Source organism: Podarcis filfolensis, assembly GCF_964270895.1.
Source record: "Podarcis filfolensis genome assembly, chromosome: 2".
Classification (NCBI taxonomy): Eukaryota; Metazoa; Chordata; class Lepidosauria; order Squamata; family Lacertidae; genus Podarcis; species Podarcis filfolensis.
The window spans coordinates 7004469-7018966 of record NC_139605.1 but is presented as its reverse complement, the minus strand read 5'-3'; the positions used below and the strand labels follow the sequence as shown (position 1 = coordinate 7018966).

General features: G+C 46.1%; 1 protein-coding gene across 1 annotated transcript; it reads left to right on the top strand.

The window, feature by feature from the left end:
• The first annotated feature begins 2626 nt into the window (after window positions 1–2626).
• LOC310756420 (uncharacterized protein) lies at window positions 2627–14033 on the top strand. Its single transcript, XM_083600412.1, has 6 exons — window positions 2627–3323; window positions 4862–5404; window positions 5569–5671; window positions 7686–7774; window positions 9122–9344; window positions 10788–14033. Exons 1-6 carry the CDS (start codon window positions 2904–2906, stop codon window positions 13577–13579), a joined length of 4170 nt encoding a protein of 1389 aa, XP_083456538.1. The 5' UTR covers window positions 2627–2903; the 3' UTR covers window positions 13580–14033.
• Window positions 14034–14498: the final 465 nt, after the last annotated feature.

The following is a 14498-nucleotide window of genomic DNA, read 5'->3' as shown; positions in this document are numbered from 1 at the left end:
TCCATGGACAGCTGTGAGTCCAAAATGACTCCCAGGCTGCGCACCTGGTCCTTCAGGGGCACAGTTACCCCATTCAGGACCAGGGAATCCTCCACACCTGCCCGCCTCCTGTCCCCCCAAAACAGTACTTCTGTCTTGTCAGGATTCAACCTCAATCTGTTAGCCGCCATCCATCCTCCAACCGCCTCCAGGCACTCACACAGGACCTTCACCGCCCTCACTGGTTCTGATTTAAAAGAGAGGTAGAGCTGGGTATCATCCGCATACTGATGAACACCCAGCCCAAACCTCCTGATGATCTCTCCCAGCGGCTGCATGTAAATGTTGAAAAGCATGGGGGAGAGGACAGAACCCTGAGGCACCCCACAAGTGAGAGCCCAGGGGTCTGAACACTCATCCCCCCCACCACTTTCTGAACACGGCCCAGGAGGAAGGAGCGGAACCACTGTATGACAGTGCCCCCAGCTCCCAGCCCCTCAAGACATAAAACCAAACAGGAATCAAAACACAAGCCAGACACCAATTAACTACGGTATATTTCTTCTTTGTGTGCCTCCTCTAGAGGTCCAGAGGGTAGCAACACAAGAACAGAGCCTTCTCTGCAGTGGCTCCCCATTGTGGAATTCTCCCCCCAGGGAAGTTCGCCTGGCACCTTCATTATACACTTCTAGGAGCCAGGCAAAAAATGTTCCTTTTTAACCAGGCCTTTGATTGATCTGATTTACATCCTATGCCCCTTTTAAAAAAATGGGGGGGGGGCCTATTGTGTTGTTTTTGTTTTTATTATGTATTTTGTGGTTTTATATCTTGGTTTTATTCTGTGAACCACCCTGAGACCCCCAGGTATAGGGCAGTATGTTAACAACAACAATATTGTTAATTCATGACGAGGTGGGGGGATTTGTACCCAGGTTTCCCCATCCCTGGTCACAGAACTGTAGAATTGTAAGGGACTCAAGGGTCATCAGAGCAGGAATCCTTTGCCTGAGGAGGGACTCGAACCCACAACCCTGAGATTAAAAGCCTCCTGCTCTACCAGCTGAGCTATCCCAGACCAATGGGTCTGAGTTGGTACAAGGCGGCTTCCTAAACTCCTAACACCAGGTGCCCCTAATCCATTTTTTGTAAGGGAAGGAACTGGCTGAGAGAGATGGCACTGTGTCATTCAGTCCCGCTCCGCAGGGTTTCCAATAGGGGACAGTTCTACCTCGATCCGAAGATGCCACCTAGGTCTTTCTGCAGGCAACGCAGCTGCTCTGCCTCCGAGATGTGGTCCCTGCCCTTAGAGATGAAGTAAGATTTCGGTCACAGAGGTTGAATGGCCACCTGTCATGGATGCTTTAGCTGAGATTCCTGCATTGAAGTGGGTTGGACTAGACCCTGGGACCCCTTCCCACTCTTAAGATTCTATGAAGTGCTGCTTAAATAGGGAGAAAGGAAGCCATTTTCTGCCATTGCTCCACCCACCTCACTATTGCCTGCACTACACTTCGGCTGCCAAGCAGATGTTCCGCCACTGAGCTGCGTGGCCCCTTGTAGATAACGTAAGGTGCCAGTCCTCATTGAGGAAGAGCTGCTTAAGCAGGAACAAAGGCTCAGGTTAGTGAGAGCCGTGGTGCTGATAATGCCAAGGTCGTGGGTTCAATCCCCAATATGGGCCACCTGCACACTCCTGTATCACAGGGGGTTGGACTAGATGACTCTGGGGAACCCTTCCCACAAACAGCTTCTACAATCCCTTTTTGCATGCAAAGCAGCCCTTCCCTGCTGACCCACACATAGGAGCCAACGCCTAGGGGCTGAGGGAACTCCCCCCCCCCATTAAATATATGACGGGGCTGTCCCCCTAAGTTGATGGGCACTGCCAGTGCTTTTTTGTTCTAAAAAAATGTTTAGGGGTACTCTCAATTTGACTCAAGAAAATCACCATGTTATAATTCAAATCGGGGAAAATAAATACAGTAAATGGACCAAAGTCGTCTTCTTCTTCTTCTTTGGCAATCGCTCATAGCCAAGTAAGATTGTCTTCCATAAACACAGTTTTGATAATGAGTCCGTAAGTGACTGTGGAGGCCAATTATGGATCCACATGTCCTTCCACAGTGGGGACGTTGGTTTCCAGGTGAGAGCTGACCACGGTGTGGATTTGCCAAGCGTGCCTTCCTCCTAGCACGTTTCTCCCTTGCGTCCTGAGTTCGAGTGTCTTCAGAGTCCATGACACCGTTGGTAAAGGCTGTTCTCCAACTGCAGCGCTCGCAGGCCAGTGTTTCCCAGTTGTCAGTGTTTATACTACATTTTAAAAGATTTGCCTTGAGGCAGTCTTTAAACCTCTTTTGTTGACCACCAGCCTTACGCTTTCCATTTTTAAATTCGGAATAGAGTAGTTGCTTTGGAAGACGATCATCAGGCATCCGCAAAACATGACCAGTCCAACGAAGTTATGTTGAAGAATCATTGTTTCAGCACTGGGGATCTTTGCTTCTTCCAGTACACTGATAAAAGATTCACAAAATGTTCAGGGGTGTGCGTCCCCCCAGGGAAAAAAAGCACTGGGCATTGCCATTCAAATAATGTGCGTGCACAGTGTCATGTGAACGATTATGTGGGGCAGGGCTTACCTCCCCCCCCAAAAAATATTTCATTCAAGTTGAAATCCCTGGACCAACAGCAAGGGTTAAATGGCAGAGGTGGATTCCTAGACAGGAAGGTAATTTTTTTGGGGGGGGTCTCCTCTAGAGCAACAAGGCTCCTCCCCATCCTTCTTTGGAGAGGTGCTGGAGGTTGCAGAGAGCGGGGACAAAGGAGGTTTGCAAGGCTGCTGCTTCTAAGCAGAGCTGAACCAGCCTCCCTTGGGCTTTGCAGGATTTTGCAGCAGCGGGGAGGCAATTGCTCTCTTTCTGGCCATGTCGGGGGATGTCTTGAAGGATGATGTCACACTGCAAGATCCAGTCACGGCTGCCCCCCGTGCAGCGCGGGCCAGGGGCGGAGAGGGATCCTGGGGAGGGACCCTGCAGCGGATCTTGGGTGAGGGGGGCACCCTCAGCTCAGAGGCGCAGCGCCAGCGTTTCAGGCAATCCCGCTACCGAGACCCCGAGGGACCCCGAGAGGTTTGCAGCCGACTCCACCACCTTTGCCGTCTGTGGCTGGAGCCAGAGAGACACACCAAGACTCAGGTCCTGGATTTAGTGGTCCTGGAGCAGCTCCTGGCTGTCCTCCCTGCGGAGACAGAGAGCTGGGTCAGGGAATGCGGAGCGGAGACCAGTTCCCAGGCGGTGGCCCTGGCAGAAGGCTTTCCCTGGAGTCAGGCAGAGGAGAAGCAGCAGGTAAGAAGCATAGCATCCTAGAATTGTAGAGTTGGAAGGGACCACAAGAGGCATCTAGTCCAACCCCACCCAACATGGTAAAAGGTAAAGGGACCCCTGACCATTAGGTCCAGTCGTGACCGACTCTGGGGTTGCGGCGCTCATCTCGCTTTATTAGCCGGGGGAGCCGGTGTACAGCTTCCGGGTCATGTGGCCAGCATGACTAAGCCGCTTCTGGCGAACCAGAGCAGCGCACGGAAACACCGTTTACCTTCCCACTGGAGTGGTACCTATTTATCTACTTGCACTTTGACGTGCTTTCAAACTGCTAGGTTGGCAGGAGCAGGGACCGAGCAACGGGAGCTCACCCCGTCGCAGGGATTTGAACCGCTGACCTTCTCATCGGCCAGCCCTAGGCTCTGTGGTTTAACCCACAGCGCCACCCGCGTCCCTTTTGCCCAACATAGCACTTGAACCCATAACCCTGAAATTAAGAGTCTTTTGCTCTACTTACTGAGCTATCAATGAGGAATTGTTGTTCTTGTCCTTTTTGTTCTTCTTGTTGTTATCTATATCATTAAAACTTATTAGTCGCTTGCCACATTGTTATTATTATTATCATTGAAACTTATTAGTTGCTTGTCACATTTTTAGTAGTAGAAGTGGTAGTTTCTTGTCATCAAAGGTCTCCAAACGACTAACAGCAAAGAAAAATAGACAGTACATAATACCATGGGAGGGGGGGAGAATGGGGGAACATATAATACATTAATATTTCCTATAGTATTACATTTAATGATCGCCATAATGAATTGAAAAAAACGTTTAAAAGTACTTTCCAAAAAAACAGAGTCCTTTCCATTGCGGATAATTCAGACTGAAATTCCCAGGTGTCAAAAAAAGTTATTCATGTATGCTACTACTGTGTCCCATGTTTCGCTAGCCCAAAAATGGAAAATGAGTGAGGTCCCAACTAAAGAAGAATGACAACTTAAATCAATGGAATACACACAGCTTGCAGACTTTAAATATAGAATAAGAGAACAAGAAGAACATACGTTTAGAGAAGATTGGAAAACGTTTATTGAATATAAACACTTGAAAATGTTGGCAGCAGTAAGATAAATTCAACAGTGTAAATAAGTTTTGATGGATGTAATAATGGAATACTAAATAGTAAAGTTTCTGTAAAATACACAGGGATTTATGATACAGTGGTACTTCGGGTTACATACGCTTCAGGTTACAGACTCCACTAACCCAGAAATATTACCTCGGGTTAAACTTTGCTTCAGGATGAGAACAGAAATTGTGCTCCGGCGGCACGGCAGCAGCAGGAGGCCCCATTAGCTAAAGTGGTGCTTCAGGTTAAGAACAGTTTCAGGTTAAGAAAAGACCTCCGGAACGAATTAAGTACTTAACCTGAGGTACCACTGTATGCAAAATGAACCATGGAAAGAGAAGAAGGAAAGTCATTGATATTTTAACGATGTTTAAATGTGTGTTTTAAATTGTAAAACAGAAAATTTCCCGTTGGGCTCTCTGCTTTTTTTCTACAGGGGAAGGACTCTGTCACGATCTGGAATCTGATCGCTAAACACTGCCTGGCCTCCAGACAGAATCTCGTGGAACGGTCAGGGGATACTTCGGCCATCTTGGGAGTTGCCTCAGATCACAAGTCCAAGATGGCCGAGCAAGACTCGGTTGGCTCTCAGGCAGGAGGAGAACCTAGTGCAACCCAGGCTGGGAGCAGTGGCGGATCCTGGGAAAGAACCGCGCAGGAGATCCTGGATGAGGAATATGCCCTCAGCATCGATGCACAGAGACAGCATTTCAGGGAGTTCCAGTGCCAGGAAGCTGAGGGACCTCAGGAGGTTTGCAGCCAACTCCACCATCTTTGCCATCAGTGGCTGAAGCCAGAGCAACACACCAAGGCTCAGATGCTGGATTTAGTGATCTTGGAGCAGTTCCTGGCTGTCCTCCCCCCGGAGATGGAGAGCTGGGTGAGGGAATGTGGAGTGGAGACCAGTTCCCAGGCAGTGGCCCTGGCCGAAGGTTTCCTCCTAAGCCAGGCAGAGGACAGGAAGCAGAAAGGGCAGCAGGTGAGAGAGACGGTTTTCATCCTGATAGTTTTCAGGGGCTCAGAATATTCCCCATGTTCATTTTCTGGAAATCCTCAAAGGAGGGGACAGCACACCAAGGCCTGATTCTGCCCCATTCCTTTCCCAGTCCCTCTCTGTTTCTGATCTCTGCTGTTCACCTACAGGACCTATTTTTGGAAGAGGCCATGGACTTTGCTGAGGCAGAGAAGGATCCGTCAGACTCCAGGCAGATCAAACAGGAGGAAGGCGGAGGTGCCACATCACTGGGTAAGGCTTAGCGTGGCATTATTGCCCGTCTTGGTCTTCCTCTCTCAGGTACGCCTAAAATAAGCAGGCCTCGGTCCAGTATACCTGAAGGAGCGTCTCCACCCCCATCGTTCTGCCCGGACACTGAGGTCCAGTGCTGAGGGCCTTCTGGCAGTTCCCTCGCCGCGAGAAGCCAAGTTACAGGGAACCAGGCAGAGGGCCTTCTCGGTAGTGGCACCTGCCCTCCCACCAGATGTCAAAGAGAAAAACAACTACCACACTTTTAGAAGACATCCGAAGGCAGCCCTGTTTAGGGAAGCTTTTAATGTTTAATAAGTAAAGGTAAAGGTACCCCTGCCCGTACGGGCCAGTCTTGACATACTCTGGGGTTGTGCGCCCATCTCACTTAAGAGGCCAGGGGCCAGCGCTGTCCGGAGACACTTCCGGGTCACGTGGCCAGCGTGACATCGCTGCTCTGGCGAGCCAGAGCCGCACACGGAAACACCGTTTACCTTCCCGCTAGAAAGCGGTCCCTATTTATCTACTTGCACCCGGAGGTGCTTTCGAACTGCTAGGTTGGCAGGCGCTGGGACCGAGCAACGGGAGCGCACCCCGCTGCGGGGATTCGAACCTTCTTCTTCTTCTTCTTCTTATTATTATTATTATTATTATTAATGTTTAATTGGTTATTGTATTTTAATATTCTGTTGGAAGCCGCCCAGAGTGGCTGGGGAAACCCAGCCAGATGGGCGGAGTATAAATAATGAATTATTATTATTATTATTATTATTATTATTATTATTATTATTATTATTTCTCTCAATCCCATGTTGAGGGATTTACAAGAACAATCCCATGTTCTTGTAAATCGTTCTGGGACTGTTATGGGAGGCAAGTAATAAATTCAATATACAGTGGTACCTTGGTTGTCGAACGTAATCCGTTCCGGAACACTGTTTGACTTCCAAAACGTTTGACAACCACGGCGCAAAGGGCAGTCTGCAAAGTCAATGGAGAAAATTGGAAAAAACCGCAGCAGATGTCGTTCGACTTCCGATGTGCATTAAAAAACGGAAGCATTTACTCCGGGTTTTTGGCGTTCGAAAACTGAAACGTTTGGCTTCAGAAACGCTCAAAAATCGAGGTACCACTGCACTAGCTACCTAACCTGGGGGGGGGGGAAAGGAGGGGAGAGGAAGGAAGGAAGGAAGGAAGGAAGGAAGGAAGGAAGGAAGGAAGGAGAAAGAGAAAGAGAGGGAGAGAGAGAGAGAAAAGAAGAAGAAAGAAATAGAAATTGAATTGAATTGAAATTGAAATACTTTATTGCCACTTGTACAACTTGTATACAGTGAGGCAACGTTCCCTCCTGGTAGAAGGAGATCATCAAATGTTGATTGACATTGTTCTTCTGCAATGCTCTGAGGAGATGGAGTCTCTGTTGGGCTTTCTTAACCACCTGGGTTGTATTGATTTTCCAAGTAAGGTCTTCACTGAGATAAACTCCTAGGAATTTAAAGGAAGAGACTCTCTCCACATAGCCTTTCCCAATGTACAGCAGAAAGAAAGAAAGAAAGAAAGAAAGAAAGAAAGAAAGAAAGAAAGAAATGAACCCTTGGGTATTTTTGCCCTCTTGCATGAAACTGAAATGTTTCAAGAGTGAATCACTGCAATGCTAACTATGTGACGCTTCCCTTACACTTGATTTGGAAACTTCAGTTAGTGCAGAATGCTGCAGCATGGCTGCTAACAGGAATAAGACCCTGTCAGCACATAACAGCTGTGCTCAAGGATCTGCGCCGCTTGCTCATTTGCTACCCAGCCAGGTTCAAGGTGGTACTATTAGCATATAAAGTTTTTTTAACAGCTTGGGATCAGTTTGCTTGAAGATACCAGTGGTGCAGTTCGATTAAACGGTTTTGGCCGTCCGAATGGGTGGTACTGTTTTGGCTGCACTTGTAATGAGCCCAGGAGGACTTTGATTTGGAAATGCAAGGAATGGTAAGTAAATCTCCCCCCTTTTTCGTGTCCCTCTCAGGAGATGGACGCGGCAGGATGCGGGCCATATGTTGCAGCTCGTCTCTTCCTTGCGGTGGAGTGGAAATTGCATCTGTGCTGCTGGATCAGGTAAATATAGGGATCGACGGAAAACCCGAAATGGAAACCCAGGGTGCCTCTGGACCCGGAAGAATCTGTACCTTCCCTCTCTGCTTTCATCAAAGTTGTGTGCTCAGAAACTAGTGTGAATGCCCATTCAGACAGCTTAAACCCTGAAGTGCAACACCCAGCTAAATAATTTTAAGTTTAGTCTTACCAGCGTACCCCTTCTCGGGCAAATATAATTTAGGAGTAGTTTGCATGAAACAAGGGACGCGGGTGGCACTGTGGGTTAAACCACAGAGCCTAGGACTTGCTGATCAGAAGGTTGGCGGTTCGAACCCCCGCGACGGGGTGAGCTCCCGTTGCTCGGTCCCTGCTCCTGCCAGCCTAGCAGTTTGAAAGCATGTCAAAGTGCAAGTAGATAAATAGGTACCGATCCGGCAGGAAGGTAAACAGCATTTCCGTGTGCTGCTCTGGTTCGCCAGAAGCAGCTTGGTCATGCTGGCCACATGACCCGGAAGCTGTCTGTGGACAAACGCCGACTCCCTCGGCCTATAGAGCGAGATGAGCGCTGTAACCGCAGAGTCGTCAGCAACTGGACCCAGTGGTCAGGGGTCCCTTTACCTTTACCTTTACCTTTACCTTGCATAAAACAATTTTATTTATTTAAATTTGGGTACTGCCCTATACCTGTAGATCTTAGGGCAGTTCACAACATAAATCATATATATATATATATATATATATATATATATATATATATATATATACACACACATACACACACACACAAATGCCCAATTAAAAATAAGAACAAAACCAAACCAATAATCCCCATCTTCCATAACACATTTAAAAAGAGCATTGAATGTCAATCATCCAAAGGCCTGGTTGAAGAGGAATGTTTTCACCTGGTGCTTAAAGGTCAAACCTCGGTTCCCAAACAGCTTTGTTTTGGGACATTTCAGCTCCCAAACGCCGAAAACCCGGAAGTAAATGCTCCGGTTTTTGAATTTTTTTGGGAAACCGAATGTCCAACACGGCTTCTGCTTGAGTGCAGGAAGCTCTTGCAACCAATCGGAAGCCGTGCCTTGGTTGTCGAACGTTTCAGAACCAAATGGACTTCCAGAAAGGATTACGTTCGACAACCGAGGTTTGACTGTATAAATGAAGGTGCCAGGCGAGCCTTCCTGGGGAGAGCATTCCACAAATGGGAGCTAAAAAAAAAAAGTTTCTGCCATGTGCCCTTTGAAACCCTTTCACATATCCCTGGTGGGTACGTGAGAGAAGAGAATGTATATTAGATCAATTTGTAAAGGGAATAGAATTTTGCCAAACAGCAGGCTCCTAAATAAAGTTTATTTCCCACCCCAGGTGACTTTTGAGGATGTGGCTGTATACTTCACAGAGGAGGAGTGGAAATTGCTAGATCCAGACCAAAGGGTCCTGCACAAGGAAGTCATGGAGGAGAATTGGGAGGTTGTTGCATCTCTGGAGCAACAAGACCCTGGTGACCCTCAAGCTTCAGGAGACCTTCATGCAACCCAGGCTGGGAGCAGTGAGGAATTCTGGGAAAGAACCGTGCAGAAGTTCCTAGGTGAGGATCTCACTTTTTAATTGGCTAAGACTCCCTTGTCTTTGTGGCTGATAAAATTAGTTGGCAGGTGCTAAATACACTGAATTTGGCATGCAGGGTACGTCAACCGCGCACCTGTAGCAAATCGTACACAGAGAAATATTGGTAGAGAATAAGAATAAGAATATTTTATTATTTATACCCCCCCCCCCCAAAATCTGGCTGGGTTTCCCCAGCTACTCTGGGCGGCTTTCAACAGAATATTAAAATACAATAATCTATCAAACATTAAAAGCTTCCCTAAACAGGGCTGCCTTCAGATGTCTTCTAAAAGTCTGGTAGTTGTTTTTCTCTTTGACATCTAGTGGGGGTGTTCCACAGGGCGGGTGCCACTACTGAGAAGGCCCTCTGCCTGGTTCCCTGTAACTTGGCTTCTCGCAGCGAGGGAACCGACAGAAGGCCCTCAGAGTTGGACCTCAGTGTCCGGGCAGAACGATGGGGGTGGAGACGCTCCTTCAGGAAGTTTCTCTTCCATAGCAAGAGCCCCAGGTTGACCTAAGCTAGTGGCCAAAATTGTGGAAACCTTTTGGGAAAAGAGTATTTTCGAGGTTTGATGGCTCATAACACTTGATTGGCTCTCTAAACACTCCTGCTCGTTGGCTACGTTCAGATGAAGGAAAGCTACTGCATATCAACCTAAGCAAGTTGTGCTTCCTTTTTTCTGGTTATTTGGCTATAACTTTTTATAGAATACAGACGATTGAACAAACTTTGTTGCATTGCATTCTTCATTAAATTATATTTCCATTGATACATAATTTTATGGTATTACTCAAAAAAAAAAAGTGGTGTTGTGAGCCATCAAACCTCATAAAAACACTTTTCCCAAAAGGTTTCCCCAATTTTGTCCACTAGTGTGCAGCGTACATTGGTCATCTGTCATAGATGCTTTAGGTGAGGTTCCTGCATTGAAAGAGGGCTGGACTAGATGGCCCTCAGGGTCCCTTCCAACTGAAGGAGCGTCTCCACCCCCATCGTTCTGCCACTGAGGTCCAGCACCGAGGGCCTTCTGGCAGTTCCCTTGCTGCGAGAAGCCAAGTTACAGGGAACCAGGCAGAGGGCCTTCTCGGTGGTGGCACCTGCCCTGTGGAACGCCCTCCCAGCAGATGTCAAAGAGAAAAACAACTACCAGACTTTTAGCAGACATCTGAAAGGCAACCCTGTTTAGGGAAGCTTTTAATGTTTAATAGACTATTTTATTTTAATATTCTGTTGGAAGCTGCCCAGAGTGGCTGGGGAAATATTTTTAATATTTATTTATTTATTTATTTATTTATTTATTTATTTATTTTTATTACAGTTCTGTGATTCTATGAAATATCATGTTAGGAATCATTAAAAAAAGATGCCAACAGTTTAAAGCTCTTCTTTCCTTCTCACAAAGTATCCCTCTTGTTTCTGAAGGTGAAAAGCAGGATGAAGAAGAATCAAACATGGCGCTGTTGGAAAGATATGGATGCAAAGAGGAGGAAGAACAGAGAGCAAGACCTGAGCTAAAACAGGAGAGCAGGAACGAATTCTCTGCTTCTCAGGAAGGTGACATCTGTGAGATCCCAGCTGAAGAGAACCTTAGCAACAGAAAAGAAAGCAGTCAGTGCCCTGTGTGTGGCAAAATGTTCAAATGGAAATCGAGCCTTTATACCCACTCTAAGCTCCACACAGGGGAGAAGCCATTCAAGTGTTCTGAGTGCGGAAAGAGCTTCAGTCAGAAGTCAACCCTCACTACTCATCAAAGAATCCACACCGGGGTGAAACCATTTCAATGTTCCGAATGTGGAAAGAGCTACAGTAGAAATTCGAGCCTTACCGCTCACCAGAGAATCCACACAGGGGAGAAACCGTATGTGTGCCCGGAGTGTGGAGAAAGCTTCAGTGAGAAGAGAAATCTCACTGTTCATCAAGGAACTCACACAGGGGGGAAGCCATTTCAGTGCTTGGATTGTGGAAAGAGCTTCAGTCAGATATCAAGTGTAAGCAGACATCAAAGAATACACACTGGTGAGAAACCATATATATGCTCAGAGTGTGGGAAAAGCTTCAATCAGAAAAGAAATTTGACTGTTCATCAAGGAACTCATACAGGGGAGAAACTATTTAAATGCTCGGAGTGTGGAAAGAGCTTTAATAGGAGAGACCGGCTTATTTTACATAATAAAATCCACAGAGGGGAGAAACCATTTAAATGCTTGGAGTGCGGAAAGAGCTTCAATCAAAGCTCAAGCTTTACTTCACACCAAAGAATTCACACCGGGGAAAAACCTTTTAAATGCTTGGAGTGCGGAAAAAGCTTCCGTTGGTCCAGCGTCTTGACTTTACACCAACGAATTCACACAGATAAGAAACCGTATAGCTGCTTGGAGTGCGGGAAAAGCTTCAGGCAGAAGAGCAATCTCACAGCTCACGAAGGAATCCATACTGGGCAGAAACCATTTAAATGTTTGGAGTGCGGAAAGAGCTTCAGTCAAAAGATTCACCTCACTTGCCATCAGGGAACGCACACAGGAGAGAAACCATTTAAATGCTTGAAATGTGGAAAGAGCTTTCGTTGGGCTACCTCACTTACTTTACATCAGAGAACCCACACAAGGGAGAGACCGTACACATGCTTAGAGTGCGGAAAGAGCTTCAGTCAAAAAACCCATCTCACTTATCATCAAGGGACTCACACAGGGGAGAAACTATTTAAATGTCTGGAATGTGGAAAAAGCTTTTGCTGGGCTATTTCTCTTACTTTACACCAACAAATGCACACTGGGAAGAAAGCGTATACTTGCCTGAAGTGCGGAAAGAGCTTCAGGAAGAACTCCAACCTTAGATCACACCAAATAACTCACACAGCAGAGAAACCATTCAAATGCTTGGAGTGTGGAAAAAGCTTCCGTTGGAACAACTCTCTTACATTACACCAACGTGTTCACACCGGGGAGAAGCCATATGAATGCTTGGAGTGTGGAAGGAGCTTCAATAGGAAATCCACCTTTATATTACATCAGAGAATCCACACAGGGGAGAAGCCCTTTAAATGCCCGGACTGTGGAAAGAGCTTTATTCGGAGAGACTCCCTCATTTTACATCAACACATCCACACAGGACAGAAGCCCTTTAAATGCTTGGAGTGCGGAAAGAGTTTCAATCACAGCTCAAGCTTCACTTTACACCAAAGAATTCACACAGGTGAGAGACCACATAAATGCTTGGAGTGTGGAAGGAGTTTTAACAGGAGAGGAACACTTAAATTACATCAAAGAATCCACACAGGGGAGAAACCTTTTAAATGTCTGGAGTGTGGAAAGAGCTATATTAGGAAAGACTCCCTTATTTTACATCAGAGAATCCACTCAGGGGAAAAGCCCTTTAGATGCCTGGAGTGTGGAAAAAGCTTTATTAGAAAGGACTGCCTTATTTCACATCAACACGTCCACACGGGGGAGAAGGCTTTTAAATGTTTAGAGTGTGGAAAGAGCTTCAATCACAGCTCAAGCTTCACCTTACACCAAAGAAGTCACACTGGAGAGAGACCACATAAATGCTTGGAATGTGGAAAGAGCTTTAACAGGAAAGGGATCCTTAAATTACACCTGAGAATCCACACAGGGGAGAAACCCTTCAAATGCCTGAAGTGCAGGAAAAGCTATATTAGGAAAGGGTCCCTTATTTTACATCAAGGCATTCACATGGAGGAGAAACCATTTAAATGTCTGGAGTGTGGAAAGAGCTTTGCTAGGAAAGACTGCTTTATTTCTCATCAAAACATTCACACAGGTGAGAAGCCATATAAATGTCTGCTGTGTGGCAAGAGCTTCAATCACAGCTCAAGTTTTACATCACACCAACGAACTCACACAGAAGAGAGACCACATAAATGCTCGGAGTGCGGAAAGAGCTTTAACAGGAAAGGGATCCTTAAATTACATCAGAGAATCCACACAGGGGAGAAACCTTTTAAATGCTTGGAGTGTGGAAAGAGCTATATTAGGAAAAGCTCCCTTGCTTCACATCAAAGCATTCACACAGTGGAGAAGCCATTTAAGTGCCTCGAGTGTGGAAAGAGCTTTAGTCGGAGAGATGCTTTTATTTCACATCAAAACATTCACACAGGTGAGAAACCCTTTAAATGCCTGGCGTGTGGAAGGAGCTATATTAGGGAAAGCTCCCTTATTTCACATCAGAGAATCCACACAGAGGAGAAACTTTGAATGTTTGGAGCGCAGAAAGAGCTTCAATCCCGGGTCAAGCTTTTTATCACACCAAAGAATTCAAACGTGTGGAATACATAAAGAGCTGCAGGAAGAGCAGGGACCTCAGTAGATGTATGCTCAGACTGTGGCATGATTTGTCACCACAGAGACAGCCTTAGAAATCATCAGAGACTGTGCATAGAGGAGCAACTATATGCGTACAGGCTTGGAATGTAGGAGTGTCATCTATGAGCAAGCAGAATAAAAGGGTCAAATCACATCAAAGAGTCCACCCAATGGTGAAACCACAAAACTGAAGTGTGGAAAGAAAATGTAAATAAATCTTCACACAGGGAGGAAGTGTCTAAAGAAAGAAGACTACAGCTTTTCTGACCAATCACACTTTTATAGCACACACAAAGAAGAGATTGACAGTATAAATGTTCAGATATCTACGATTCCAAACATGGTATGTGGGTTACAGATAGGTAGCCGTGTTGGTCTGCCATAGTCAAAACAAAAAAATTTTTTCCTTCCAGTAGCACCTTAAAGACCAACTAAGTTAGTTCTTGGTATGAGCTTTCGTGTGCATGCACACTTCTTCAGATTATCTGTTATCTGAAGAATTATCTTCAGATTATCTGTTATCTGAAGAAGTGTGCATGCACACGAAAGCTCATACCAAGAACTAACTTAGTTGGTCTTTAAGGTGCTAATGGTATGTGGGGAAAGTGATTAGGGCCATCATCGTAACTAGTACAATGTTGTGATTAGGCATTTTCCTTGCCACATTTTGTGAATGAATCATGATGCAGTAGTCATAAGGGTCTTCACCACCTTGGGGATAAATCACTCATAAGGAACTGTGGGATACTCGGGGGGGGTTGACTAAATGGGGCTTTGATAGAAGCTTATGAAGGTATGAATACTGGTGAGA

Excerpts from the sequence above, each read along its gene's own strand:
- LOC310756420 (XM_083600412.1), top strand. The coding sequence starts at position 2,904 with ATGTCGGGGGATGTCTTGAAGGATGATGTCACACTGCAAGATCCAGTC. Across the intron at positions 5,672-7,685 it reads CGGAGGTGCCACATCACTGG|GAGATGGACGCGGCAGGATG; the intron begins GTAAGGCTTAGC and ends TGTCCCTCTCAG. Across the intron at positions 9,345-10,787 it reads AACCGTGCAGAAGTTCCTAG|GTGAAAAGCAGGATGAAGAA; the intron begins GTGAGGATCTCA and ends TTGTTTCTGAAG.